This window comes from Myotis brandtii, unplaced genomic scaffold, assembly GCF_000412655.1.
Source record: "Myotis brandtii unplaced genomic scaffold, ASM41265v1 scaffold463, whole genome shotgun sequence".
In the NCBI taxonomy this organism is placed as follows: domain Eukaryota; kingdom Metazoa; phylum Chordata; class Mammalia; order Chiroptera; family Vespertilionidae; genus Myotis; species Myotis brandtii.
In genome coordinates, this window is record NW_005367694.1 from 896,374 (window position 1) to 908,207 (window position 11,834).

At 39.6% G+C, this 11,834-nt stretch overlaps 1 protein-coding gene across 1 annotated transcript in view; it reads left to right on the forward strand.

Moving 5' to 3' along the window:
* The window catches only part of DENR (density-regulated protein), an 11,049-nt gene extending 1,964 nt beyond the window's left edge, over positions 1-9,085 (forward strand). Inside the window, exons 2-5 of the mRNA XM_014547020.1 lie at positions 1,712-1,813; positions 6,627-6,743; positions 8,538-8,677; positions 8,782-9,085. Coding sequence (XP_014402506.1) covers positions 1,712-1,813; positions 6,627-6,743; positions 8,538-8,677; positions 8,782-8,826 — 404 coding nt within the window. The 3' untranslated portion in view covers positions 8,827-9,085. The remainder of the gene's footprint in view (positions 1-1,711; positions 1,814-6,626; positions 6,744-8,537; positions 8,678-8,781) is intronic.
* The last annotated feature ends 2,749 nt before the right edge of the window (positions 9,086-11,834 follow it).

An 11,834-nucleotide genomic window follows, 5' to 3' on the forward strand; every position in this document is an offset into this window, starting at 1 on the left:
TGGAATAGAGACCTCCTCCCCTGGAGTTCAAGGACTGTAGAAGGAGAGCGATGTTACTGAGTTAAAAAGTTGTATCAACTCATCCTTTATTGAATATCTTTGACTAGAGGCCCGATGCACAAAATTCATGCCAGAGTAGGCCTTCGCAGCCCTGGCGGCAGCTGCCTCAGCCCTCGAAACTGCCTCGGCCCTCGCAGCCTCGGCTTCATCCAGAAGGTTGTCTGGACGATCATCTGCTGTTCGGCCATCTGGTTGATTTGCATATTACCCTTTTATTATTATAGATAGTGCCTGGTGGGTGTGGCTCAGTGGTAGAGCATCAACCTATGAACCAGGAGGTCATGGTTCAATTCCCCATCAGGGTTTCGGGCTCCATCCCCGGTTGGGGGTGTGCAGGAGGCAGCCAATCAGTGATTCTCTCTCATCATTGATGTTTCTCTGTCTCCCTCTCCCTTCCTCTCCCTTCCTCTCTCTGACATCAATAAAAACATTTAAAAAATACCTTTGATAGTAATTTAAAATTAGTGTAAAATACCTCAGTAAGAGAGTAGGCGGGGGAACTTCTTGTAGTGTTGGCTGAGTTTTGTTATATATGCGTTTTACTGGGTTATATTGTTTGACTTTAGAGTCATGGCCAGAGTTTGCATCCTGACTCCAGCAGTACCAGCTACCTGACCTTGGACAAGTTAACAAACTTCACTGAGGGCTAGAGGCTTATTTCTTGAGGCCTATAAAATAAGTTAGATGATTCGTATCAAGCTTCTGGTACAGCAACTAAGACAAGAATGTATGTACGCCCTAACGGGTTTGGCTCAGTGGATAGAGTGTTGGCCCTCAGACTGAAAGGTCCCAGGTTCGATTCCGGTCAAGGGCATGTACCTTGGTTGTGGGCACATCCCCAGTGGCGGGTGTGCAGGAGGCAGCTGATCGATGTTTCTCTCTCATCGATGTTTCTGACTCTCTATCCCTCTCCCTACCTCACTGTAAAAAATCATTAAAATATATTTAAAAAAAGAATGTATTACGATAAATGCTAACTATTATTATTATTATTATTAGAAAAGTATGCTAGTGTAGTTAAGAGCTATTCTTTATATCCTGTTTCATCAAATCTGGAATTCTTTATTTTATAAGATGTACCATTATTTTAGGTTCCACTAAGAAAGAAAAAATGGTCAGATTGACATAGCATAATTATAAGATCATCCCTATATAATGTCAGGTTGTTCCACTTAGTGATGTGACATTTGAAGGTGACTGTGACATTTTTGCCTTGAAAAGTTAGTTTACAAATAGTAAGTGATTTGTAGAGGGAAATTGATTTTATTTTATTATTTTTAGTAATAGGAAAAGGAAAAAGTATATTGCAAATAAATGGTAGCAAAGTGCCACTGAAGTTTATAAGTGTGATATTAACCATGTGCCTTTTGCCTCAAACAAGCAAGGCATGATGGTAGCATTTGAAAAGTAGTACAGAAAAAATATAGGAAAAAGTACAAATGAGGCATTTTGTCAATTTTAAATTAAAGTTATGATGCCTCCCTTCTACTTTCTCTAAAAATCAATGGAAAAAATATCCTCGGGTGAGGCTTAACAAAAATAAAATAATAGTCACGCTCAATTGTTGTAAAATTGCTTATTTTTGTATGGGGTTGCTCAAAGGTGATTTGATTTTTTTACATTAGTAGGAAGTGATGTTAATGCTTTTGAAATTCGTTTTTACATCTAGAAAATTCACCCAAACAAGAAGCTGGAATTAGTGAGGGTCAAGGACCAGCAGGAGAAGAGGAAGAAAAGAAAAAACAAAAGAGAGGTGAGACCTAACTCCACGATTTGATGGACACAAACTTACCTTCCCTCTGCCAGTAGAAATCAGTGATGAAAGCATTTCCAACATCAGTAACGTCCGCCTGTTACTGTAATTCATGAGTATCATTCAGAGGGGTACAGAACCTTGTTTTCAGGGGGGAGTTGGATCCGGAATGATTTGTTGCTTTATCAGCAAATTAGACCTAAGAAAACATGCTTTATTTGCCGTATACATATGTAAAAAGCAACCAGCCAACTTGATGATGTGAAAACTTTGTTGCCTTATTAAACTATCTGTGTATTCTATTTAATTAGAGCGAGGACATTTATATAAATTTTTTCTTATTCTGACAGCTCAGTTGACATTTTTTTTACTGATGTTGCATATACCTGTCTGTCTCTCCTCTGGATCCTGTCCCTTCCTGTTTCTTCTTCCTTAATTATTCTCCCCGTGACTAAAATTAGCCTATAGATATTTTTAGGACTTTGCATCTTTTCAAAAAATTTCCAAAGAGCCCATGTCTTTCTTTGCCTTATCCCCCTGCTTCCCTTAGCCATTCGCTTCCTGTTCACTGCCCAGTCTGTCCTAACCTAACTTTCACGCCACTGAAACCCTCTAATAAGGGTCAGTAATTGCTAAATAATAAGAGCATTTGGGGACTCCTTTCTGGAAGTGCTGTACTTCTTGGTTTCTGTGACGTTCTTTTTCATCCTGTCACTCTTCCTTGGTCTTCTGTGCAGACTTCTCCCTTCTGTCCTTCAGAAGTTGATGTTTCCCTGGATTCCGTCTTCTGCCCTCTGACCTTTCATTTTGCTTGTTCTCCTAGGGCCGTGGTCGGCAAACTGCGGCTCATGAGAGGACTCCTTTCTTGAAGTGCTGTACTTCCTTGGTTTCTGTGATGTTCTTTTTCATCCTATCACTCTTCCTCGGTCTTCTGTGCAGACTTCTCCCTTCTGTCCCTCAGAAGTTGATGTTTCCCTGGATTCTGTCTTCTGCCCTCTGACCTTTCATTCTGCTTGTTCTCCTAGGGCTGTGGTCAGCAAACTGCGGCTCTTTGGCCCCTTGAGTATGCACATAAGGTATTATTTTAAAGATACGAAAAGTCTTCTTTTAGTAGGATGATTACAGAATTATAACCTATACCTATGAACTTTAAAACTATCTTAAGTTCTTGGGTTAAAATTCCTTATATCAAATCACACACTGCTTCATGTGTCTTCTCTCTCTGAGACAGTGTATGTTAAAAATATCACCTTTTTTATATAAAGAAGAGTAAATGATTTAGGGGCAAATATATTTTCACTCAGTCATTTAACAAATTATTTCTTGTGAGCATACTATATGCTACACCCTGTTTCAAATGATGAGGATAAAGCAGCAAACAAAAGATGTGTTTGCAAATTATATTCTCGAAGGGGAGACAAATAAAATAAGTAAAATGAGACAAATGACATAATTATGTTAAGTAGTGATAAACAGGGAACAGGGAGATAATAATTATTGGGGAAGGCCCTGGCTGATGTGAGTCAGTGGTTAGAGCATCGACCTGTGCACTGAAGAGTCTCTAGTTCGATCCCTGGTCAAGGGCATGTACCTGGGCTGCAGGTTCGATCCCCGTCCTGGTCAGGCCATGTGAGAGGTAACCAATCGATGTGTCTCTCTCACATCAATGTCTGTCTGTCTCTCTCTCTCTCTCTCTCTCTCTCTCTCTCGCTGTCTCTCCCCTCTTCCCCTTCCCTCCCTTCTACTTTCTCTAAAAATCAATGGAAAAAATATCCTCGGGTGAGGCTTAACAAAAATAAAATAATAGTCATGCTCAATTGTTGTAAAATTGCTTATTTTTGTATGGGGTTGCTCAAAGGTGATTTGATTTTTTTACATTAGTAGGAAGTGATGTTAATGCTTTTGAAATTCGTTTTTACATCTAGAAAATTCACCCAAACAAGAAGCTGGAATTAGTGAGGGTCAAGGACCAGCAGGAGAAGAGGAAGAAAAGAAAAAACAAAAGAGAGGTGAGACCTAACTCCACGATTTGATGGACACAAACTTACCTTCCCTCTGCCAGTAGAAATCAGTGATGAAAGCATTTCCAACATCAGTAACGTCCGCCTGTTACTGTAATTCATGAGTATCATTCAGAGGGGTACAGAACCTTGTTTTCAGGGGGGAGTTGGATCCGGAATGATTTGTTGCTTTATCAGCAAATTAGACCTAAGAAAACATGCTTTATTTGCCGTATACATATGTAAAAAGCAACCAGCCAACTTGATGATGTGAAAACTTTGTTGCCTTATTAAACTATCTGTGTATTCTATTTAATTAGAGCGAGGACATTTATATAAATTTTTTCTTATTCTGACAGCTCAGTTGACATTTTTTTTACTGATGTTGCATATACCTGTCTGTCTCTCCTCTGGATCCTGTCCCTTCCTGTTTCTTCTTCCTTAATTATTCTCCCCGTGACTAAAATTAGCCTATAGATATTTTTAGGACTTTGCATCTTTTCAAAAAATTTCCAAAGAGCCCATGTCTTTCTTTGCCTTATCCCCCTGCTTCCCTTAGCCATTCGCTTCCTGTTCACTGCCCAGTCTGTCCTAACCTAACTTTCACGCCACTGAAACCCTCTAATAAGGGTCAGTAATTGCTAAATAATAAGAGCATTTGAGGACTCCTTTCTTGAAGTGCTGTACTTCCTTGGTTTCTGTGATGTTCTTTTTCATCCTATCACTCTTCCTCGGTCTTCTGTGCAGACTTCTCCCTTCTGTCCCTCAGAAGTTGATGTTTCCCTGGATTCTGTCTTCTGCCCTCTGACCTTTCATTCTGCTTGTTCTCCTAGGGCTGTGGTCAGCAAACTGCGGCTCTTTGGCCCCTTGAGTGTGGCTCTTCCACAAAATACCATGTGTGGGCGCGCGTACAATGCGATTGAAACTTCGTGGCCCATGCACAGAAGTCGGTTTTCGACCTGGGCGAGTCTATTTTGAAGAAGTACTGTTGATATTTGGCTCTGTTGACTAATGAGTTTGCCGACCACTGTCCTAGGGTGATTCTTCGACGTTCGTAACTTGGACACTTAGAAGTCCCCGGTCTGTATCTCTGGTCCTGGCCCATGTCTCTACATGGGGAATGTGCATGGTGCCATAGGCGCCTCAGATGCAGGATTTCCAAAGTAAACTTTCTAAGTCCCAAATCTGTGTCTTTTGTTTCCCCTATTTTGGTTAATGACAGCACAGTTTATCCAGTCATCTGAGCCAGAAATCTGAGACCCATCTTAGGTTCTCTCGTTTTGTCCCTTTAGTCAGTTCTTAATTCTGTTACATTTCTCTCTTACTTACTGTCTTTATCCTGTGCCTAGTGGCCGTTGCTATTGCCATTGCTTTGGTTTAGATTTTGATTAATTTCTACCTGAACTAATGCAGGCTCCGTGGCCTCCCAATCAGCCTAACTCTTCACAGACCCACCCTCCACACTGTAGGGTGATCTTTACAAAACATAAATCTGGTCATCTCACTCCTGCACATTCAGTGTCTTATCTCCTTCTTCAATGTAAAATCAAATTACAAGCTTGATGTACTGTTCCTTTAATGACTGATACAGAATTTTTTGCTTTTCTGGCTTTATCTGCATATCCATAGTGTGCTTCATCAAGACAGGTGTAGCTCTCAGATATAATGCCTTTTCTTATCTCTGAACTCGTTCCTTTTCCTGGAATGTCCTTTCTTAAACCTCTCCAGCCAGGACAATTCCTTATTCTGCAGGAGCTTAGATGCCACTTCGACTAGGAAATCCATTCTGTCCTTCAGAAGCAGGGTTAGCCGCTCCTCTTCGAAGCTGTGGTAGTGTCGTATTTATGGATCCTATCTAATAATAAAAGCATAATATGCTAATTAGACTGGACATCCTCCTGGACGACTTTCCGGACGAAGCCAAGACTGCAAGGGAAGCCTGGGTCCCGGGTGCCTGCCGGCGGCTGGAGGGAAGCCGGTGCTGGCAGCCGGGGAAGGAAGGCCTACTCTTGCATGAATTTTGTGCATTGGCCTCTAGGTATAGTATACTAGAGGTCTGGTAGGGTCCCTAGGCCTGGCCGGCCATCAGGGCTGATTGGGCCTTTCTTCCCTTGGCTGCCAGCTGCAGGCTGGGGCCTTTTATCATTCCATTCTGCCCCCTGGTGGTCAGCGCATGTCATAGCAGTGGTCAAACTCGCAGTAGGTGTAACTCCTGGTCAGTCGAACTCCTTAGGGGACAATTTGCATATTAGCCTTTTATTATATAGGATTATTATATAGGATTATATAGAATAGCAGGTTGCTGTAAAGATTTAACATTTCTATTTTTATGTATTTTTTTTATTGATTTCTGAGAGGAAGGGAGAGGGAGCGATAGAAACATCAATGATGAGAGGGAATCATTGATTGGCTGCCTCCTGCATGTCCCACCCTGGGGATCGAGCCCAAAACCCAGGCATGTGTCCTGACCCGGAATTGAACCATGACCTCCTGGTTCATAGGTCGACACTCAACCACTGAGCCATGCTGACTGGACTAGATTTAACTTTTCTTGTTGCACTTGACTAGACTTGAGAATCCTTGAAGGGGCTGTGTTCTGTTCGTTTTGTGTCCTTAGTTCAGTGCTTGGCACATATTACTTAAATATCTATTGAATGAATACTCATGCATGTGTTCATTAATTTTGTATTAGAACAAGCAACTGTAGAAATAAAATTTGGTACCTTTTGAAAGTTAACAACTTTAAAGACAGTATTCTCTAACTATGTTGAAAGTGAAACAACTAATGCTAAGTTCTTCCTTAATAAATAAAGGTGGAAGGGGTCAAATAAAACAAAAAAAGAAGACCGTACCACAAAAGGTTACGATAGCCAAAATTCCCAGAGCAAAGAAGAAATACGTAACAAGAGTGTGTGGCCTTGCAACTTTTGGTGAGTTTAATCTTAAGTGTGTTTTTTGTTTTGTTTTGTTTTTTTCATTTATTTTAATTATATTTATTAAACCAATCTGATACAAGGTTTATTTTTTAACTTCACTTGTCCTAGGTCAGTGGTCGGCAAACTGCGGCTCGCAAGCCACATGCGGCTCTTTGGCCCCTTGAGTGTGGCTCTTCCTAAGCCTTAGGAGTACCCTAATTAAGTTAATAACAATGTACCTACCTGTATAGTTTAAATTTAAAAAATTTGGCTCTCAAAAGAAATTTCAATCGTTGTACTGTGGATATTTGGCTCTGTTGACTAATGAGTTTGCCGACCACTGACCTAACTGCAAAAAGAAAAAAAGATATCAAACCACAAAAGGAGGGAGGGTAATTATGTGTCAGACTGCTCCCTTATTTCCTGGCTCGGATGATTTCTGCTCTGGGTGATGTCCCTTCTCCTGTGCCTAGTAACCCCAGATCTCTCATGTGTTTGAAAGGAAACCTCTTTTTATTTCCTTCCAGAGCAATTATTAGAACACACAGAGTTTCTTTTAAAAGACAATTTTCTTTCTTTTTTTACACCAAGCAACAAATGTAACAAACAGTTGCTTTTTGATCTTAAGTGTGTTTAAAGCATGTGAACTCTCTCTATATTTCTCTTTCTAAAAATCTGGAATCATAAAAATTTCATGGGTCTGTTTTTGCTAAGAAGATACAGGATAAGATTCTGCATTTGTTACTATAGCTTCAAAATCAAATTTGGAAGACATTTTAATGTCTTTCGCAGAGAGAACTGGTTTAACTTTTTCCTCTCCAGAATTCCTGCATGGGCACATTTTATGTAGAATGAAGAGGGCAAGGACAGGGTTCCTTTTGACGCCCACCAGTGAGTGCTGCTCCTTTGGCCCTGTAACTTGGAGGGTTGCAAAATGACTCGTCCCCTCTGGGAATGACAGTAGAGGGTGAGGGAAGGTGGTGGTGGCAGAAGGTCCTGCAGGGAGGCCTTGAATGAAGAGTGAAACTGGGGTGAAACTGCAAATCAAGGTCCCTTTGTGTGATAACACAGATTGGAAAACAATCACTGGACCACATTACAAATATTAGGTTTATTTCTCTGCTATAAATTATCTTTTTTTTTTTAAAGAGATACAGAAGAATAAAGAAAGGGATAAACAAAAGAACTTCATTGTACTCAGAATTGTATATGTAATGGAATTCATGTGTTCCTGGATTTATTTATTTATTTGTTTGTTTGTTTATTATTATTTTTTAAACCTTAACCAAGGATATTTTTGCATTGATTTTTTTAGAGAGGGGGAAAGACAAAGAGAAATATCTGTGTGGGAGAAACACATTGATTGGTTGCCTTCTGCATGCGCCCCGGGAGAAACACATTGATTGGTTGCCTTCTGCATGCGCCCCGACTAGGGCCCTGGCTGGGGAGGGGCCTGCAACCGAGGTACATGCCCTTGACTGGAATTGAACCCGGGACTTTGGTCCGCAGGCCTACGCTCTATCCACTGAGCCAAACCAGCTAGGGTCCTGGATTTATTTTGATCTTACTATACGAGTCATGAATATTATGGGTGATGGTATTTTTATGTACTGAGGCTGTATGTTTACCTTGAATTGTTGCATTAAGACCACTGCCTGTGATGGTGATTATCGTTCTGAAAGGAATATGAAACCCATGAATGCAATCTGTTTTATGAATTTAAAATGCAGATTAAATTTCAAAATGGAAAAATGTCCTTGACACACAATTCTGATTATAGTTTTGTTGTTTCTTTTCTTAAAATAACAGAAATTGATCTTAAAGAAGCACAAAGATTTTTTGCTCAAAAATTCTCCTGTGGTGCCTCAGTGACAGGGGAGGATGAGATCATCATTCAGGGAGACTTTACAGACGACATCATTGATGTCATTCAGGAAAAATGGCCAGAGGTGAGTCTATGGACCATACACATCTGTAGAAATAAGTGATTATGGCAGGTTGCTTTCATGTTATTTTCTGTCACAACTCATGAGATGTAATTTGTGTTTTATAGGTGGATGATGATAGTATTGAAGATCTTGGAGAAGTGAAGAAGTGATTTTGAGAATTTGTCTGTATTTAATGGTCTGAACTGAGAGTTGGCCAAAGGGGGAGAGGCCTTTTGAAAAGAAAATATTTATCCTACAGTAAAACTGTGGACTACCCTCGCCCTTGGCATTTTCACTGTTCTGTACAAGGCTGCTTGTGTTTTGTTTTGTTTTTTTTTATTGCCAAAGTCCTATAAACAGGGGAGACTGTCATGCTTATGCATGAAATAGAATTTAGTCAAATAAAAATTTTTGGTCATTTGGTCCTGACTTCTCTTTCTGTCTTTTAAACTTTTTATTTTTGGAAAAACACTGTAGACTTTTTGTGGGAAGTTTATTTTGTGTATCATTTTCCAAATGGTCGTGATTTAATCTGGTTTAAAGCTGAGTGACGTTTTAAAGAATTGTAATTGGGCTTCATCCCCAGGCATAATCATCTCCTTGCTTCTTCGGTGTGATAGTTCTGAGATGCCTGAGCATCTGATAGATTTGTGGTTGAATGGGCTTCATTGTTACCAACCAAGTCCACTTTGTGGGCCCATAAACATACTGCTGGTTGGAGTTGTTCAAGCTACTCTGAATATTATTCATCAAGTATATGACAAGCCTTAAAACCATCTGCACTGTTTGACCTAGTAAACCACTTCTTTGACATTATCCTAAAGGTATGTCTTAGGTTCATTAAGATGTTACTCCTACTATCAAAAAAATTGCAAATGATATAAATGTACAATTGGGAGATGGTTAAAGAAATGATGGTGCATTCATATAGTATACTATTATACCTATATTTTAAAATATTTTCCAAGAATACTTGGAAACATGTTTAATAATTTTAAGTAGGGGGCAGACCCCAAATCCGTTTCATACATTGTCATCGTTCTGAGTGGAAGGCCATTTACAGAGGCTGGGAGTTCTTGTTCTGGCTATCTGAGTGTAAAATCCTGCTAACCAGTTGCAGATATTATAAACCCGTGTTCAATATATTGTCTGGGAAATAGCAACTGAAACATGTTTTTCTCACAAGAGAAACTGACCATTATAATGAATGTACTAAACAAATTTAAACTTTTGTTTTTATAAAGGTCTTAAGCCAGGTGCTACAAGTGGAAGACTGGTGGTATTTTAATTGCTATAGATTCCTTTAATAAATTTAGAACCTATTGTTTATTGCCATGCAAATTACAATCTTGAATGTTTTTATAAATAATTAAAATCTTAGAATGTGTAGTAAAGATGTAAATTTAAAAAAGAAATTCTGCATTAACTGTGAATTTTACTAAATATGATTATCTGATGAAGCAAATTCATCCATTGAGACCATGCGGTATGTGTTATGTATGCTGTTGGTGCTGAAAGATGTCTGTATGCCTATATCAACACATGTGACTTCATGTAAAGATTCTTAATGTTCACAGTTCTTGGCAAATGCAGTTTCAATCCATATATAGTCAGCAGTGGATGTTACTGCAGGAAAATGCAGGATTAAAATTGTCGTTGTGTATAACATGTGTGAATGTGTTTCTTTGACCTGAATTTAAAATAGAGTATATTTTAATCTCTGATTAAATGAAGTAGTAGAACAAAGCATGACTTTAATTCATACATTCTATTTATGTGTGTTTTGTGGAATGTTTTCACAGTCTAGTATTTTTAGCAAAAAGAATACTAACCCTTAAACAGCCTACCTCAATATATGTAAGAGATTTGTCATGATTAAGCTGGCAACTTCAAATGCAAATACACTTTTGATATACAGTATTTTAAAAATATGTATTTATTGATTTGAGAGAGAAACATCCATCAGCTGCTTCCTTCATGTGCCCTGACCGGGAATTGAACTGGTGACCTTTTGGTGCGTGAATGATGCTCAGCCAACTGAGCCACACCAACCAGGGCTGGATAAGCTATTTTTAATAACTTGTCAGAATTTTCTTTCTTGATTTTAAATTCTAAGACATTGTCTTGGTTCTCCTAAAACATGAGCCTATCCTATGAAGGCAAGTGTCACCCACATCAGTGAAGCTTGAAGGCAAACTGTAATTTTGTTTTTCCATTTCAGATTTTATAAACACAATGGCGTGTTTTGCTAATTCACAATCAAAAAATAAAGTCGAAATACTATAAGACTATTTGGTAACTTGTCTTGGCAGCAATGCCAGCGTATGGGTTAAGGCAGTAGGGGGTGGGTGACCAGGGATTACATGTATTATTTACTTGTCAGGGATAAGTATTTTTTCCTAGTTCATTTCCTATATATCATGAAGAGTAAAAGGGGGAAGAAGGGAGGACTATGAAACAACACGTGAAAAGGTTTAGGTTCAACCCAGAATGTGGTAAATTTTGTCATGATAAAGTTGCAAGATTCTCATTGCTGTTCAAGAGCTACATCCAGAGTCTAAACAATTTTTTTTAATTGCGATTCTTTTTTTTTTTTAAACTCAAGTAAAGACTATTTATTTAAATATATTTTATTGACTTTTTTACAGAGAGGAAGGGAGAGGGATAGAGAATTAGAAACATCGATCAGCTGCCTCCTGCACACTCCCTACTGGGGATGTGCCCGCAACCAAGGTACATGCCCTTGACCGGAATCGAACCTGGGACCCTTGAATCCGCAGGCCGGTGCACTATCCACTGAGCCAAACCGGTTAGGGCTTAATTGCAATTCTTAGTTTAGAGCTGTCTGCTGGGCTGGCCAACAAGTATTGGCTACCAGGGCTGGTGTCTGCCTCCATCTGTTCTCAGTGTCAGTTATACGCAGCAGCTAAAAAGCTCGCAGTTCAGTGGGACCAGAGGGAGCCAGGTGAGCAACTCAAATGTCATAACCCAGGGTGATGGGGACAGAAACTTTCATTTTCGTCCCTTATTAACCTGTTTTGCGGGCCGCATATTCTCAGATTAATCATTCTTGAGTCCCAGGCCCGGATTTGGAAGCATGAAGCGTCGTGAGAGCGGTGTCCGCACGTGGTCTGGTGGGAGCCAGCTTCCCACGTCTGGTTGCGCTGCTACCGAGGTA